Source organism: Cololabis saira, chromosome 22, assembly GCF_033807715.1.
Source record: "Cololabis saira isolate AMF1-May2022 chromosome 22, fColSai1.1, whole genome shotgun sequence".
Classification (NCBI taxonomy): Eukaryota; Metazoa; Chordata; class Actinopteri; order Beloniformes; family Belonidae; genus Cololabis; species Cololabis saira.
Window position 1 is genome coordinate 14,723,746 of NC_084608.1, and position 19,165 is coordinate 14,742,910.

Below are 19,165 nucleotides of genomic sequence, written 5' to 3' on the forward strand. Positions count from 1 at the left end.
CTCTGGTGTTCCCTCATCTCTCAAAAATGCTTAAGTAACTCTAATATTCAACTGTAGTGCAGATCCCAATAATTTCAGTAGGCTTTGTTCTATTTCTAAATGTCCTTTTCTTTCCAAAGTCTTTGAACAAAACAGCTGTATTTCAGATTCAGGCTCACCTCTTTGACAATGTGATCAAATCCAGTCTGGTTTTCACCCACTACACAGTATGAAAATATTAAATCCAGCAATTAGCTAGTATGACAGCTGACTCTGGACTCCTTACAATCCCCATCCTCCATACTGTTTTGATCAACAGACTAGCCTCCATTGGAATTGTAGATATACCTCTGGACTGGGTCATCTCCTGTCTCTCTGGCCGCACCCAGTTTATTTAATGACAAATATTTGCATCCCACTCATCCCCCCTCTAGTCTGGTGTTCCCCAAGGCTCTGCCCTTGGTCATGTTTATTTATTATTTACTCCTTCCTCTTGGCCATATATTTTCCATGTATATCATCCATTTTTACTGATATGCAGATGATACCCAATGCCATCTGTCCACCAACACTTCTTCCCTTTCTGATTTACTACAGGAAATCAGATTATGGTTCTCCCTCAACTTTCTGAGACTTAGCAGTAACAAAACAGATTTTTGCATTACTGGTACCAAATCCAATCTGTCACCCAAACATATTGGTGTTGTGGTTCACATCCTGGTCACATCCCCTCCGTACTGTACTGTAACAACATACCCATCATTATTTAAACCGCTATCAGTCTAAAGCTTCTCCCTACATCATTACCAGAACCCCCTCCATTGTCTTGCAGCAACTTCACTGACTTCCTCCAAATTTTGAATCATGTATAAGATCCTGCTCTTCATCTTCAAGGTCTTCAGCATCCTTGACCCTCAGTATTTTGCCAACCTCCTTCACCTCAACACGCCCACTTGTATGCTTATGTTTTCCTCTGCCATCCAGCTCACCCAACCAGCCACTTGTTTGACCACCATCTATTGAAAACCTTCCTACAACACATCAAAAACTCAGATTCTCTATCTTCAAATCCAGCTCAAAATGAATCTTTTCAGACTAACTTACTCTCATGAATAGATTTGTTTTTTATTTGCGTTATTATTACAATATGTAAAAGATATGTGATTATCCAGATAATAAAAACCAAGAACTAGTGATCAAGTTAATAACAGAAGGGAAACTTTACAGGGAGCAGGAAAAACAAACGGCAACAAATCAGCAAGGGGGAATTACAAGCAAAAAAACCATACACTGGCTACATTATAGCTGAAGCACTTGTGCACATACGCAAACTATTTTTAGTGCATAAGTGTGTCCCTAATACGATCATTGTGCTGCAGCATGCATGGTGCACTGGAGCTCATCCAGAAGCTGCACATGTAAGAACGCTGTGTACAAATGTGTTCAAGTACGCTATTTGGAACACAGTGACAAACACTCAGGGGATTACATGACACAGGTGTCATCAATTGTTACAGGGACAAACAGAGGAAGTTCCACACCATCAAAATAAAACAGGAAGTAAAGTATAACACAAAACATGAGTCTAAACAACAAAAGAGCATGAGTAAACCAAGTAAATTAAAATAGGAGAACTGAACAAGACTTAGATCATAAAAAATCAAAGCCGTGATATAAACATACATTGCAAAGATACATAAACACACAAAAGGACATTGACTCTTCCTTTATCTTTGCACTGAAAAGGTGCATTTTTTTACACAACAGATTTCTGCACAGATTTCAATGATCTGCACTGGAGCTGTACCTTTTTCTGTTGTTTTTTTTAGTCTTTATGTAAAAGTGATGATGTTCCATGTGCATGAAGAAAGGTTGCCTTTACAATGACACTATACAGTAACTCCACTGTTTAATGTCACATTTGTGAACAATTGTTTTATTGAAATTATAATCTCACATGACAAGGTTGAGAAATACAAACATTTTCAACGTACCCCTCCCTCCCTCCCCCTGGCGGCATCTCTCCCCCCCCCCCCCCCTCCCTCTCGGTCTTACGCCTCACAATTCCTTTATTCTGAATTAAGCAGGTTCGTTATAGCCGAAGCGGCTCTCTTCCATGAGTCCAGTGTAGAGGTTTTGGCTTTGTTCACCCGTGCTGTAGATAGTTCTAGCATGACCACATCCAGAAAGTATTCCAGCCATTTTCTAGCATACAATTTGTGAGGAGGCAGCCAGCGTTGTACTATCAGTTTTTTGGCGGCCGTCAAGCCAGCCAGCCAAACCTTGCGTTGTTTCTCATTCAGCCCCAAATGTGAATCATCATTGAGCAAGAGGAGAGTCGGCTCCAGAGGTACAGGTTTGTCAATTATATTAGATAAAGTCACTGTTACCTTCCTCCAAAAGCCATGAACCTCCGGGCAGTCCCATACCATATGCTTAAATGTTCCCGGTGTGTTCAAGGAGCACAAGTCACAGTTCGGGTTGGTTGACAACTTCATGTGAAATCTCAAAAGTGGTGTCAGATAGGCCTTCTGACACAACTTATAGTGAATCAACTGGTGGTTGGGGTTCTTGGACGCATGAAATGTGTTCCCCCAGACATTTTCCCAGTTTATGTCCTCCTCCGCAACAGCCAAGTCTCTAGACCATACCTTAGCCAGGGGTAACTTCTTCTGTGTGAGTGTTTGAAGTTGTGAATACATCACTGATACGAGACCCCTAGTGTTCATTGTGAGTAGCCAGCCCACCACAGGGTGTGTCTGCAGCTTAGAGTTAGTCAACACACCACAGGCGCGAAGAGCCGACCGTAGTTGGAGGTATAGAAAGTGAGATGTCCTTGGCAGATTAAAACGAGAACACAGTGTCTGAAAGCTAAGCATACCTCCTGGGTCAAATACATCTCCGAGATTATACACACCCTTTGAGGACCATGATGCTGACTCAAACGGTTTATTCCCTGAGACAATATTCTTGTTCCCCCACAGCGGAGTGTTCAGATGCCATTTCCAATTCCCCCCAAGAATCTTCTCAACCGTCTTGAAATTTCTTATAGAATTTGTAATAACCGGCCCAAAGCGTAACATGCATTGGTTGATAGATAATCCAGAGAATAAGATCCCTTCGAGTTTGTAGGGAAACACCAGTGCATCTTCTACATCCCTCCAGGCTACCTGGGAGGAGCGGTCAAGCCATGTCTTCAGTGGGCGTAGCTGAAATGCCTGATGGTACCTCATAAAGTTTGGGAAGGCCAGCCCACCCTCCTGCTTTGATCGCTGTAAGGTGGAGAATTTAATTTTGGGATGCCCACTATTCCAGATATATTTTCGTAGCAGGGAGTCAACTTTCTTCCAATATCCCGCCGGAGGAGGGAGCGGAATCATCATGCTAACAAAATTGAGACGAGGCAACACGTTCATTTTGACAGAGGCAATCCTTGTTTGCAGTGAAGCTGGTAATTTAGTCCATATAGCTATATCACGTTCCACTTCTTTAAAAATGTTCTCATAATTTGTTTTTACAATATTATGCAGTGAAGGCTGAATCTGGATGCCCAAATACGTGATCCCTGCTGTGATGGGAATGTCATAAGGTAAAACTACCGATTTCGCTGGTTCATTCAGGGGCATCAGAGCTGACTTTGTCCAATTGATCTTATAGCCGGATAACATCCTGAACTCTTCAAAAGTGGTTAAAAGAGAGGGTATTGACTTTTCGATGTCTGATAAATAGATAAGTACATCGTCAGCAAAAGCCGATATGGTATGCGACGAGGCTTTAATCCGAATAGGAGCAACGACCTGGCTCTCCCTCAGATGTTGGGCTAGCGGTTCTAATGAGAGAATAAATAAACTTGGCGAGAGGCCACATCCCTGTCGGGTCCCGCGAAAAATGGGAAAGGGGCTTGAGTGTAAGCCGTTCGTGGACACCATGGCGGTGGGGTTAACATATAAAACACGAATCATGTCGACAAACCCTCTCCCCAGTCCAAATCTCTCCAGGACCGCCCACAGATACTGCCACACGAGCCTATCAAACGCCTTTTCGGCATCAAGTGACAGTATCGCGCATGGAGTCTGTAATTGTTGAGTTTCATAAATTACATGTATTAGGCGTCGGATATTGTCCGCTGCTAAGCGCCCTTTCATGAAGCCAGTCTGATCCTTATGAATTAGTCTGTCCATGTACCTCTCCAAACGTAATGCCAGTACCTTAGAATACAGCTTCTTGTCTGAGTCAATTAACGAGATTGGTCTGTAATTGGAGCAGTCAGTTTTGTCTTTCCCTTTTTTAGGGATCAGCGAAATCAGGGCGGCGTTAGTGTGAGTAGGGAAATAGCCTTTCTTAACCGCTGATTGGATCGACTCCAACAAAACAGGTCCCAAAATATCCCAGAAGTGTAGTAAGAGCTCTGGCGGTATGCCGTCTGGACCTGGCGATTTCCCTTTATTTGTCATCCTAAGCGCAGTCTCCAGCTCCTTTAAGGATATGGGACGACCCAGATCTGTTGCTTCCTGCTCCCCTAACGTGGGGAAATCCAGACTGCTCAGAAATTGCCTACATTTCTCTGAGTCAAAATCACTTGTTGATTTGTACAGCTCCCTATAAAAAGAGTGGAACACGACATTTATCTCTTTTGGGTCAGATGTAAATTCATTATTAGCCCTTTTGATGGATTCGCTTTGTTTAAGCTTCAGCGCCAATAACCTGCTTGGTTTGCTTCCGTTAAAATAATAGCTCTGCCTGACTCTGTGCATGAGGAATTCCGCTCGCCTCCTCAACAGATCACTGAGCTCCACCCTGACTCCCCTCAGTTCTTTTTCCGTCGATTTAGCGTATTTACCCTTTAACCGCTTCTCAAGTATGTGACATTTCTTTTCTAACTCGCAGATCCTGCGGCTCCTCTCTTTTTTGAGATGAGATGCATAAGAGGATGTAAAGTCCCTAATACACCCCTTGGTGGCCATCCATATATATGAGGCATCCTCTACTGAACCTATATTTTTGGCTACGAATTCTGTAATCCTTTTCCTAAATTGTGTTACAAATACCTCATCCTGCAGAAGCGTTGTATTAAAGCGCCATCTCGGTGTTCTATTGAGTTTGTGACTAAGATCTATCGTCATCAACAACGGGTTATGGTCAGATAGTATCGCCGGCAGCACCTGTATGTGATCTCTGCCCGTTTTCAGACTCGAAGAGAGCAGAAAGTAGTCGATTCTGGAATGTGATTTATGATACGCAGAAAAGTATGTATAGTCTCTAATGCCCTGGTTCTGAATGCGCCACATATCAACTAGGCTAATATTTTGTATCATGGCGTTGAGAGCAGCTGATGCTGCCCGCTGGGTGTGGGAAACCGACAAGGTGGATCTATCTAAGTTAAGGTCGCACACTGCGTTCATATCCCCTCCCACAATCAGCTCATAGTCTGATAAAGACAGAAGCTCCTTGGTAAGTTCTGGAAAAAAGAGAGGGTCAAAAACTGCTGGTGCGTATACTGATACAAAGGCTACTTTCTTTCCATATATGGATGTACATAAATATGCTATGCGGCCTGATGTCCCTTTATTAACCTTTTCCACCTCTAAGGTCAGGCTCCTTTTGGCCAAAATGACTGTCCCCCTAGAGTTAGAACTCCCACAATCTGAAGCCACAACTTTATATTGCTTATTTTGAAAGCGTGATACATCCTCAAACCTCAGGTGTGTTTCTTGAATAAATGCTACATCTACATCCTTGCGACGGAGTAAGTCTAAGCATTTCACTCTTTTAAGTTTTGCATTCAGTCCCCGGACATTATAGCTCAAAATAGTTAGCTTAACCATTATCAAAATGGGTAGCTATTGCTCCAGATGTGACAATAAAAGGCTTAACCCTGATGTAAAAGTCATAACCGAGATACCCATCCTCCCACCTCCCTCTGCCGCCCCCCCAAGCCCCCCTGAACAGTGGTTCCGATCCGTGTGACTTCTGCATAACGCAGCTCAGCAAGACTTCCTAAACTCCTATCCATCCCTCCCTTGTAACAGTTAACTCCCTCCCATCAGGTTAACACACAGCAGTAACACATACACCTGGCCGGAGATCCCTTATTCATCCAAAATAATTAGATAGTAAAAAATAAAGTGCAGGTAAAAACAAAAATAGGCACATATCTGTGAATATCGTGACCTCTGTCATCAATTCCAGCCATAAATCAAAAAAGTATTTGGTAAATATAAATACCCCCTCTACGATTATTTCTTCAACAACCATAAGTAAACATTTTCATAACTAGGGCATCCTAGAATAACCAGATATAAAAATATAAAATAAACATTCTGGCAAACAGTTCCCCCACCTCAACCCTGCAACAGGTAGGGGGGCGGTGCGAACAGACCACGCCCCCTGCAGCCGCAAGCTCCTCCGACCCGAACGTGCGCTCTCCGTGCGAACCTCACCGGCACAAGACAACAAAACGGGTCAAGTTTTCCCCCGGAGAGTCATAGCAGACAACCGTGCTCCAATGATGCAGCTGGTCGATCCCGACCTCATCCGCGCTGGTCCGCAGTGTCGGACTGCTCCATGTCGTCCTCCTCCGGTCGCGACGCATCTCCCGACCCGACGGTGAACAGCCGGCGGCGCGACGACGGTCCCTCCCCGGCATCCTTCCTCAGGAACTGTGCGGCCTCGCGCGCTGAAGTGAAGGTGCGTTGTTCATTGTTGATAGTCATCCTCAGGGTGGCCGGGTAGAGTAGAAAAGCTGGGATGCCTCTCTCATACAGCTCCTTCATCACCTCTCCATACGCCTTTCTCTTCTCGCTCGTGTATGCGCTGTAATCCGCGTAGAACCGTATTGTCCTCCCGGCGTCCTGTATGGGAGCTTTTTTCCTCGCCTCGCGAGCCCCTTGCAGGATGGTGTTGCGGTCCTGATACCTGAGCACTTTGAATATCATGGTAGCCTGGCCGTTGTTCTTGTTGCTGCGGATTCTGTGGGCGCGTTCTATTTGAATCTTGGTTTCACCAAGCGAGGGGATCCACTTTGGCAGCATTTCTTGTAGGAAAGCGATTGCATCCCCTCCCTCTCTGCCGGTTGCAATCCCTGTAATTCTCACGTTGTTCCGCCGGTCTTGGTCCTCCAGCGAGGCAACTTTCAGCTGCAACTTTTCCAGATCGGCGGTGTTGTTACTCACTTCCCTTTTCATGGCTCTCGTCTCGGCTTGTACCCGATCCACTTTCGCGACCAGTCCATTGACAGTTTCCATGTGGGCTTCCACTTTCCTCTCCAAGCTCTCTACAGAGTTTTTCATTCCGTCGATAGCTCCCTGAACAGCCCGTGTCACCGCTGCTTCCAGGTTATCTTGTTGTCTGGATAACGCTAGCTCAATAGCCACGCTCACGCTGCTAGCAATGTTAGCATCCACGCCGCCGTCCTCTGACTGTTTGCGTTTTGCTGCAGGAGTTTTGGCTGGCGAACAGCCCAGTTTCTTGTTCCCCGACATCTTCTAGAACTTTATCAATTCAGTAAATAAGATTTTCAAAACGTGTAACCTGACTAAATATCAAAATTGAGGGATAGCTAGTAGGAGCTCTAGTGTCCTCCGACCATTGCGTCTGCAGGTCACTTCCGGTCCCCCTTAATGTCACATTTAATAAACTCAGTTTATTGGCATTTGGCCTGTTGTTCACTTTAAATCATCCTATAGTGCCTTCAAAAGGCATTTATGATCCACTTCAGACACTTACAGCAGTTCTGAGAATAGCAAAAACAAAATGAGTGGATCATTCTTTTTAAATGTGATATTTCCCTCAGCCCTAGGCCCTTGGGTTCTGGCCTCCTGTGGGTGGGGGTGCAGGCCTTGTGGGGGTGCAGGCCTTGTGGGGGTCCCAGGGGCTGCAGATGGCTCTTGAGCTGGTCTCCCTACTGCGGTGTGGGGGTGCCTGGTGGCTGCATGCCCATAGAGGATCTGGGGCACCCAGGGAGGATGGTGACGGTATTGGCGGTGATGATGGTGAGAACTACGCTTGTTAGTGTTTGTAGTACTCCTAATAATTATAATGCCAGCAAGAATGATACTATGATTGTTAATATTATTATTGTCCTTAAGGACTCCACCTGGACTCCAGGTTCACTATATCTATAAGGAGACTCAAAAACATCTATTAGACAGCTACAGGTAATCCAAAATGCTGCTGCCCGAATTCTCACTGGAACTAGGAAATGGGACCACATCACTCCGGTTCTGAGGTCCTTACACAGAAAATACTTAAAAAATACTTCTGATAGTTTAGACATAACTGAATGTACATCAGACTTGTTGTTGCCATATCAACCATCCAGACCTCTCAGGTCTTCTGGTTCAGGTTTGCTCCGTGTTTCCTGAATCAGAACCAAACATGGAGAAGCAGCATTCAGCTTTTATGCTCCACAGATCTGGAACAATCTTCGAGAAAACTGCAGGAATGCTGAAACCATCACTCGCTTTAAATCAAGGTTAAAACACATTTGTGTACATACTGTACATGTATGTGTGTATGAATATGAATGCATTTTTATATTTGGATGAATGTTCATAACACACACGCACACGCACACGCACACACACACACACACACACACACACACACACACACACACACACACACACACACACACACACACACACACACACACACACACACACACACACACACACACCCTTTTTCTGTTCATCCTTTTCTTTTTATATCTTTTTGTCTTGTTGGTATGTCTGATGTCTGTCCTTTTTACTGCAAAACAATTGACCACTAAGACACATCACACAAACACCACAGTAATCAACACACTACACACACTGCACCCATCACTGTCTTTTCTTCCTATCAGTCTTGTCCTTTCGTCTTTTATATCAGTGATTTTAGTCCTCTTCATAAGAATCACACATAGCTCATCGATTACAGTAAGTTTTTCCCAATCATGGTACTATCCATTATTATGTATGCTGACAGTTTTAAAAAAAAGAAAAGAAAAAAAGAGAAGTTGTGAGAATATCAGAAACAAAATGAGTGAATAATTATCTTTAAAAGGTGATATTTCAAACCTTTTTACACAAAATGAACACAATCCTGGTTATTCTGAATAATGTACCCGTTCAAAACACCCCAATAATTACCAAAGTTCACCAGTGTGTCTGCGCCTCTTATGTGCACATGAACAAACAGCTGATGGTTTGGTATCTCTTCCACCAGAGGAGACGGGATTGAAAGTACAGCTCCCGCTCTACTCCTGCTGCTGTGAAGGTCAGAACGCTTCTTTGGGGACCTGATGGATGTTAAACATTCACATCATTCTCACCAGCAGCCACATCAGCTGACATTTGACATTTCACACTTTTACAGAATTGATTCTATGACCAGCGAACCCCTTGGTGATGATAAAAAAAATGAAAAATGTGTTACTGGCCCTTGATGAAAATGACTGAAAATGAAATACGAGAACGGCCGGAAGAGAAGAGACCAGTATAGATAGGGTGTAACATCAGTTAGCTAATGAGCAAGGTCCCTTTATACTATTGATATATGTCTGGATTTGAGCCAGTTATAGTTAAACACTTATATTTATTTTAGCTAAAAACTGGACAGATGTTTCCAAACAGATTTCTTTTAAAAACCTGTTTTCAATCAGATTAATAAATTACTTGAACTAAGTCCGTGAAAAATTAAAAAAGAAATCTATTTAAACATAGGCACGAATGGACAACATAACTCAGAGAAGGTCTTTGATAGCAAGTACCTCTTGTGCAGAAGTAACTGAAGCTTTAATATCAAGATGCAAGCAGCTTTCAGCGCCGTCACGTGCAAACACGTCGCAGTATGTCCACATCATATGGCGAGGCAGCTTGCCAGTTAGCGGGAGCTGCAATGGTTTTTGTTGAGAATTATAAGCAGTGCAGTCTGTTTTGTTCATGCAGGCTGCTAGACCATCAGCCGAGTCACATAATCCCTCCCTCAGAGAGGAGACAATATAGACCCACGAAGAAAAGAAAGTGGAGAAGAAAATCAAAAACTGGAAAAGAAAGTAATTTTTTCCCACTTGGATTTCACAAAAGAAACTAGCGTCAGACATGAATGCCAACTGTGAAAATGATCAACATGAGCTGTAAAATGTTCAAAAGCAGTGTAATTGGGATATATTAGCCACACACATTTGTGTATTTTGTTCCCTCCCAACTCTGACCAACATTGCATCTATAAAATCATCTCAAGCAGTACGAATGTTTGGTCATTTGTCTTAACCTGATCCTTTCTTTTTCAAATTTTATTACATTTCAAAAAATGTTGCCCTTTGCGTGTTTCTTCTTAATCGCTTTACTGTGTTCACATGTCTGTGTTTTTCGTTTTTTTGTATATTTTAAAGTTTCTTTGCCGCCATGTTTATTTTAATTCGATTGTTCTTCTATAATTGGTGTTATAATAAGTTTTTTTATTTAAGATTTTTTTGCACACTGTTGATTTTGATGAAGGCTAAATGTGAATCTGTGGAGAGGAAAGTGTATATAACAGGCCTACATAAAATGTGAAAGGCATTAAAGGCTTTAATAATGCAGATTGACTATTATTTTGTGGCTTTCATCGTAGCAAACATAATTTCTTATAATTGAGGGTTTTATTTTGCTCATATTAGTCAGGCTGACGAAATGGCTTTCTAAATCTCGAACAAACTAAACTTCATTTGTGGACATGATGTATTCCCAAACATCCTCTCATCTCAACCTAATCCAGTTGTGCCTCGAGTCTGACCTGATTCATCCTCTCTGTGCTGTCTTTATCCCTATAATCCCACATATCAGGATATGAAATAATGCCTTTTTGTCAGCCACAGAAGCAGACCGATCAGGATCCAGCTGGATGAAAGAGGCATTCAATGGAGTGGAGGCTGTTTAGGGAAAGAAAAAAAAAAAAAGCCGCCCTGCTGCCGACGCAAAGTGGCCCGAGCATGAGATTAACTGGCAGGACAATTCCATGGACCAGCTCCGACACAGCCTGCCACTGTTATCAACTCCAACATACTCACACACGGGGAGCAGCACTGCAACATGCATAGAAAGCAAAGTCACACAGGACCAGAAATGTAAAAGATTTACATAATAATCACATAAAATGTGTGGAAAAATACTGAGCGATCGTTTTCCAAACCTTCAAGTGACCTTGATCGTGCATGCAACCAAAATCTTGGATTGTTCTTTGTTTTTCTTTTTTACTTGAAGGAAGACTCCCATATCTTTGGTGAAACCAGTAAAATGGCTTTAAACATGATGTGACAAACAGACAGATGATGTTACCTGGGAGATCAAAAAGTGCTCCTCTCTCAATAATGTGCTTTCTGTACAGAGTCTTCAAAACCTTGGCGCTGCCGAACCTCTTGAAGCGGCTCTTCACATTGTTATAATACCATTCGAGAGACTGCGTCCTAAAAATTCTGCAGATAAGAAAGAAGGAAAGACAAAAGATGAAGTTAAGTCAAGAACTGTCAAACTTGAAAGAGTGGTTTTATTATAATTATGCTGGTATTATAACTTTAATTTTGAGCCAGCGTCATTAACTCCACATGTCTCCTAATTATTGGGATAATCCACAGGAACATAAAAACGCTTTGATGACTTAGGAAATGTAGTAAGCTTTTCTTAGATTAAAAAGAGGCAGATAGTTCTGAGATGCAGAGTTTTTCTACACTTGATACACTTAATCGACATTTTCCGTTTTTTCCAGGTGTCGCTAATTAAAAACACTTTAAAAGGAGAGGTGTTGATAGTCTGCCAGTATCCATCACTCAGATGCGACTTCCAAACAAAACAGAGTCCATTGTTTAACAACAAGAAATATTATACACAAGTGGAAAAAATTCAAGAGCAGTGCCAATATTCCCAGGAGTGAACGCTCCAGCAAGTTCACCCTAAGATTAGTCTCAGAAATGTACAATGTAAAAACTACCATGTCTATCTGCTGTGAATATTCACATTTTCAGATGTGACTTTTTTGTTTTCTTTGTAGAGGCTCTTCCTCATTTTGAAGTGCACAGGCTGGTGGGTACTTGAACTCCAGCTGGGTAGACTCTGGCACGGAGCGCTTTATTACATAAGTTGCAATAAATTCATAGCGGAGAGGGTTATGAAAAGCCCTGAGAAAAGCGTTCCCTTTTTGCGACTGCGTTGCGTTGGATTGCATGAAACGCTGCCAGCTGCTTTTAATCTCGGTGGCCCTTCTGCTCTCCTTTGGCATTTGCATCTGCTGTCCATTACATCAGTTAGTCCAAACAACAGTAGATTTGCTGTTCAAGGAAACAAACAGTCCTGAGCCGTAATGTACATATGAGCACACACACACACATGCATATTAGATGCTTTGAATATTATCTGAATTAACGACTTTCATTTTTGTAGGCGTCTTAACATTTTGTCCATCTAATTAAAGTATGGTATGCACATATTACAGAAAATTGCACTGAGCATGCGTTATTGTTTGTACTTTACTTAAGTGCCTCAGAACAGTGACTTGTACGCCTAGACTACAATACAGAGCCTTTTCTACTTGCCCTCAGTATAACAGGCCTGGGGACACATTATACTAAACCAGTGTAACCATGTCACATGCGATATGTCACCGTTTCCATTTCCCTGATTATGAAAGAGCAAGGAGAAAGTGAAAGCGTGCACACAGTGTGGATGTTGATGCTCAATGAGAAGACAGGCTGTGGAAGGAGGGGATGAATATGACCATGCTAATAAAAGGATCCTGAGTGCCCCTGAGGCTGAAGGAGCTACCGCATTTATCCCTCCCTCCCGCCTCCCTAATCTCTCGCCACTCTTTCCTCCCCTGGATTTATTATCCTCTGCCTCCATCAGCTGGGCTAGTGAATGGGCTCAACTCCTTAATTTCATGCCAAGGGTCAACCCAGTCACTTTGAAGGTGGCGGCCAGGCTTCAGTAAAGAGGTCTGGCTCTTTTCATATCTCCATCTGGGCCCGAGGAGAAAAGCACATGAAGGAATTAGTAAGAGCAACCGAGCGTTAAGGTGGCATGGTACAGGGCAGAAGTACAAAGAGCTTCCTCTGCAGCTCTGAGGTGAGCCGGTGCATCTCGGGGCAACGTTTGAACTGAGGGATACTGGAGAAAATTAGATGGAACAAGAAATCTGGTTAGGAGAAGTGAAGATCTCATTCATTACCAAATGCATCTGTATCTAGGATATGGAATGTCCTTTCAGCCAAATAACATCATTTGAAAAGATGTTGAATTGTTAAAACTTTTTAGTTTTGATTTAATGGCCCACTGTTTTAAGCATTTCAAGATATAAAGAATTTCAAGATGTAAATCTGCCGTACTTATTATAGCAACGTTTAGCAGAGCCTGTTATGTTTTATCGTCATGGTGAGTGACACTGATGTCAACTGAACTCTTTTTCTTTCTGCCCTATTTACAGCTGATTCAATTTTGAAATGTCAGTCATGAAGAAGATGATTAAACACTTAATATGTTAACAATATAATCCTCTGTGCCAGATTAAAAAAAACAACAACAAAAAACTGTTTTTAAGAATGAATTAAGACAACACATCCAGCATCAAAACTGAGAAGTACTTTCATACTTTTACTCATTTTATATTTAATGCCAGGAACAGATATTGGAAAGGTTTCAACAACACTTCGGATTACAACTAGTAGGGCTGGGCGATATGGACCAAAAGTCATATCTCGATATTTTCTAGCTAAATGGCGATACTCGATATATATCTCGATATTTTTTCTGTGCCTTAATTGGGGTTTCCCCCAAAGCATTATAGCATAGCATCTCTGTTAGCTTCATTTTTTTCTGAGGCAAACCCTTAAAAAAACAGTCAGTTTTAATACAAAGCCTCGTGCCAAATGTCACACAGGTACCTTTATTAACAGAGGTCTGCACAATATCAAAATGTATAAAACAAATGAAATAAAAATAAACTGCCTGCATATATAGAATAAAAATGCTTCTTGAATAAAATAAAACAAATATCCCTTTCCTGCATAACAATTAAATTAAAATACACTGTGCAATTAATACAATGTAGACAGTAACAGGCAGACTTTTCCACTGAGGTTGACAGTTGTGCACATTTTTTTTTTTTAAATCGATATAAACGATATTGTCTCGTACCATATCGTGTTTGAAAATATATCGATATATATTAAAATCTCGATATATCGCCCAGCCCTAACAACTAGTATTTTGAAGCCCTATTACATTTAGGGCATTTAGTCTAACAAAAATTCTCAAATGTCAGTCATGTTGGAGAATAAACAAAGTAAATACAGCAAACTCCCAGTAAGCTGGTGTCTCTGTCATCCAGGTCAGGGTATCTCTGAAAGGCTTAAAGCAAAAGAAATGCATTTCCTTTTCGTTTGTTCTTGAAAACATTTCACCTTCCATCTGGAAACTGAGGATGTTTTCCAGATGGAAGGTGAAACATGAAGAACAAAAGAAAAGGAAGTTTAGCTGGCTTGTTTGAAGCCTTTGACAACTTCCACACAGGCTTCAGGCATCTGGTTCCTTCCATGCCAGCAACACAAACTTTTTACAAGCAAGCGTTGCTTCTCAGAAAAAAAAAAAAAGGGATTAAGGACAGTGGGAAAGGCGTCTTAGCGAATGAAGCTTGACATTGCTTCCCTTGAGTGATCTGATCTAAAAAAGAATTGAAGAGGGGAGAAGAGTGAAGTGGATAAGCAGAAGCTTTCAAGCAAGAACTCCCCGTTCTATGAGCTCCTGCGAATACTCATTTCATAATGAGGCTGGGAGATTCCCCGATGCTGAGCTGCTGCATGAATAAGTAACAGGGATTCCTGTGGAGGGTCCCCTGACACTAGGTTTACCCTTCCTCTATCATCACTTCACTCAGCTCTGTGCGGAACCACCACTTTCCTCTTATCTAAAGCCCTGTTGCCCTTTATACTTCAGTGGACCAATTTGCAAATCTAATTGTGGTCTAAATAAAATATATGGAAGAGTGCAAAGAAGTGCAGTAAAAAGTAGCTGATATGCTTTGTTCCCAAACCTCCTCGCAAAGGAAACTATTATCATAATGGGCCTTTCTAATTAATTGCTCCAGCTTCTGTTGAAGTTGCTGTAGAGAAAGAGAAATGAAAACAGAAGAAAGAAAGCTGGGGGTTGACTATAACACAACATCAAACAAACTATTTTCTCCCCTGAAATTGTTCCTGTGTGAGAGGCTGGTATTGTTTATGGAATAGAATATAACAAGATTATTTTCTGTTCCAGGGTAGCTTCAAAGTGCCTGACGGTTGGGAGGTTAAAGCCTTTGAGTTAAGAAATGAATCGGTGGAAAGCTTGATGCGTTATTTAATCTAGTACCTTTCTTTAAATCAACTCTATCATTGCACCAGACATAAAACCACCATCCACACATGAGGAATAGAAATGAAAAGACAAAAAGGAGTACAGCAAGATCTATGTTAAGTAGCACTTATCAGAAAATGGACCGGTATCTGCTGAAACCTTAAAAAGTTTATGCTGGTGTGTTTTCAGCTTGCAGGCAAATCAGTTTGTCTATCAAGTCTGATCATTAAGGCAAAGAGCTGCCAGATGTACAATAATTATCGTATTTGTAGAATAATTTTGACCTCTGTACAATGTACGATCAATAGGCGGAAGTGTACGATAATTTCACAATCACTCTCGAGAAGTGAGAATTTTTTCAGGACTGTTATTCACTATTAGTCTGATTTGGAATCAGTTATAACAGCTTCACTTGTTTTCAATTGATCTGGTGTTATTCATGTTTTATTGATTTAATCCTCACTCTGCTGTTTTTGTAGCGTACAATAATTTTACTATAAAATATGATAAGTTTCGGGCTCTCGCGCGATAATTTGCTTTCGGGTATCTGGCAACACTGTTAAGGCAGAAGATCAACTCGTGCAGATACCAACAATCTAACTGCGTGGATGACTGTAACAAATTTGGGCTTCAATTCAGTTCAAGTCACATCTCTGGCCACTACTTCTACAAACTGTAAATCCAAATTATAAACATAGAGTTCTCATTTCTCATTTCATTTTGGTTGTCAGTGAAAATGCACTGCAACAGTATTATGATTCAGGAAGTGTAAACACCTGCATTTTCTTTGAATCAGTGAGTTTTCATGTCACTTTCACATGCGCACAAAGTACATATCTGACTCCAACAGCTTTAGTGCACTCTAGGTGATATAAGACAGCTATAACTGTCAGGATATAAGACAGTTTCTCATCAAGCACTTTAGAAACTATAACCTGTCAATCCCCAGTAAATTACCTGTTGAGCTTCAGTCATCTGATGGAATTAAGTCATGTGACCTTTCTAGAAACCCAAGCTTCCCCTCACAGCAGGGTACATTTTTTTCCAAGCCTAGTTTACAGATGATAACTTTTATTGACGGGTTGAACTCAAGTGAAGAGGAAGGACAGAGACAGAATGTTCTGATTTTGCAATGACTGGGTTTTCATTGATTCTCCAGAGACACTAAACTTGAAGTGGAACATTTGCATTTCTTAGCTGCAGCCAGGTTGTGCTCAGTTGCCTTCTCCTAGCTTCACTCACTTAAAAACTTCCTACAACATCCACATGTCTACCAGGTCAGATTATGTTTGTTACATGAGTCCAAAAATCAACAATTATCAACAAACAAAAATGAACAACTATTGACAGTCTTGTCAAATTATGGTAATGTGAGGAATAGCATTTTCCTTAAACTAAGCAGTGCCTGACCAGTTATACAAATACAATACACAACCTTTGACCTGAGTACGTTATTACGTGAATGCAGAACAAATATAAGACATCTCTGAAAAGATATGGTTATTGACTAATTTATGTTTTGAGCACAAAGAGGAAAAAATATGAGCATAAAATAATAAAGGACGTCTCATAAACATACAAAAAAAGAAAAAGGGAGGTGAGTCATTTAATACCGGTAACTATAAATTAATTTTTCTATGGTAATAAAATGTGTTTTAGGCACTGTACTGCAAATTAGAAGCAGGTATTCACTCACTCCTAATTTTCTGCACCACTGCATTAAAAGGCTGAAAAAAAGGCACAAAAAAAATCTTCATTAGCGGAGTAGACTAACAGACAAAAGACAAGAATATACCCATGAGACTTTCTGCAAACCTGGAGAAAGCCTGACTGGCTCGTTATCATGATTTAAAATGCTGTGTAGCTGACAGGAGGCAGGAAAACGACTCTTACACAGCCATACTTTTCTACACGTCTTAACAGAAAGCACCTGGACTATTAAAGTATTGATCTACTGTCTGTGCCTTTTTGACTGACATTCAGATTGGCAGAAGGAGGAAAATGAAACCAGAATGCAGTTTAAAGAGACGGTTAGAGGCATTTCGTTCAAGCACTGTTTTCCTGCTTCCTGTAATATTCCATCACCTTCTGATTGTTTTTCCTTTTTTTCTTTTGTTGTGTGTTGCTTTTGGACACATGGACCGGAAATACAGAATATATAAAAAGCTTCTCTAGAAATGTGGGTGAAACAGCAGACAAAACAACACAATGCAACATTGCATGCTCCCCAGTTAGTTTGAAGATTAGATAATACTACTACTAATACTACTGAGAGAGATACTGTGCCCTTAAAACATCTGACCATAAGTACAGGGCGTCTCAAAAGCACAAAGCATCTGCTCCTTTGCTTACATCTTACATTGGCAAGCTCTACCAGAAGAGTAGAGGATCAACAAGAAGCAGAACAGCATTACTGAAGCCTGCAGCGTTTCATGAATCATATGTTCCCAAACGGTTTAAACTCACACAATTTAATGCTTCAGGTACACCAGAGCATTTAATCTGAACAGCTGCTGGAAGTTCACAGCAATCTTTCTGCGTTCATTTACGCGTGCCCTGAAAAAGTCTGAATTTTAAGAGCAGCCCGGCTTCAGGCAGCAGTCAAACAATTTACTTTGCCATCTCTTCCTCACATACAGTAGCTCTTCCCTGTAAAGACCCACAGCTGTCATCCTCACTTGATGCTTCTTCTCTGCCTTGTCTTCTCTTATGTCTTCCTCGTTCTTTATCACCCACCTCTCTTCAGACCTTCATAAACCACGGTCTCGAGAATAAATGCCCGACCAGCTTGGAGATCCTAGAACACAGTGCTGAAGACCGGAAGCGAGTAACACTGGGAGTATCGTGCATTTACACACAGCATTGATAGTGAACTACGGAGGAATGGTTTTAGATTTTATCCTGCCAGTTACACATGATCGACGATACTGATTATAGCTAATAAATGAAGTGTAGAACATATATTCATCGGTTTTGTCTACAGATATTATTTTCCTACAGTAAATATCTTATTACAGACATCTCAAAGAGCTTTACCTTCTGTTGTCAAGAATAAAAACAATATTTTCAGTGAACAAGCTCAAATGAGAGACTTCAGTTTCAATTCAACAGAGTCCTCACAGATCCCAATTCCCTTATTTTTAGCTGAATCAGTGAGTATTTCCATCGCAGGTATTGGAATCGGACCAACTCTAGTGTTGTTTTGTTATTATAGCACCTGCTTGGAGTCTACTTGGGGGAACAGGCCCCCTGCATGTCTAGCACATGGATCCAACACCACTCTCATTCTCAAACACGCCAATGTATTTGTTGCCAGATATTATCTCACAGCGACTCAGAGAGGGAATATTTCAAGTTATTCAATACAGGAGTAATCAGGGATTATTAAAAAAAGAAACTAAAGTATAATCAGTTACCTGAGCAGAAGCGTTAAACGTTCAAAATAAGTGCCATATTAACAGAAATCCTTGATAAACGTAAATGATTGGCCAGAATGAGAGAGTGCAGAAACACCATGGTGCAAGCAAGTTTAAGCAAAATGTCAAACTGCTGCTTCATTGCTTATAAGCATATTTCATGCTGCAAAGTCATGTTTAAACATATCAATAACTATAAACAGAAATGATTTTGGTTTCAATGCCATATTCTTTATGCTTTTCAGAAGTTGGGCACGAGGAGGAATATACACCACCCAGGCTGTTCAGTGAGACTGCTCAGTCTGAGCTCGGGGCAAATTTTAAATGAATCCATCAGGCACATTTCTCTAATGAGCTCATTCTAGTGAATCTGGACCCTGAAAATAACTCATACGGACATCACTTCCTAATTCTAATCAACTGATA

At 41.3% G+C, this 19,165-nt stretch overlaps 1 protein-coding gene across 4 annotated transcripts in view; it reads right to left on the reverse strand.

Moving 5' to 3' along the window:
* myripb (myosin VIIA and Rab interacting protein b) overlaps positions 1-19,165 on the reverse strand; it is a 159,334-nt gene that overhangs the window by 37,552 nt on the left and 102,617 nt on the right. For all 4 annotated transcript variants that reach the window (XM_061713336.1, XM_061713335.1, XM_061713334.1 and 1 more), the window contains exon 4: positions 11,280-11,416. In XM_061713336.1, the coding sequence (XP_061569320.1) occupies positions 11,280-11,416 (137 nt within the window). The remainder of the gene's footprint in view (positions 1-11,279; positions 11,417-19,165) is intronic.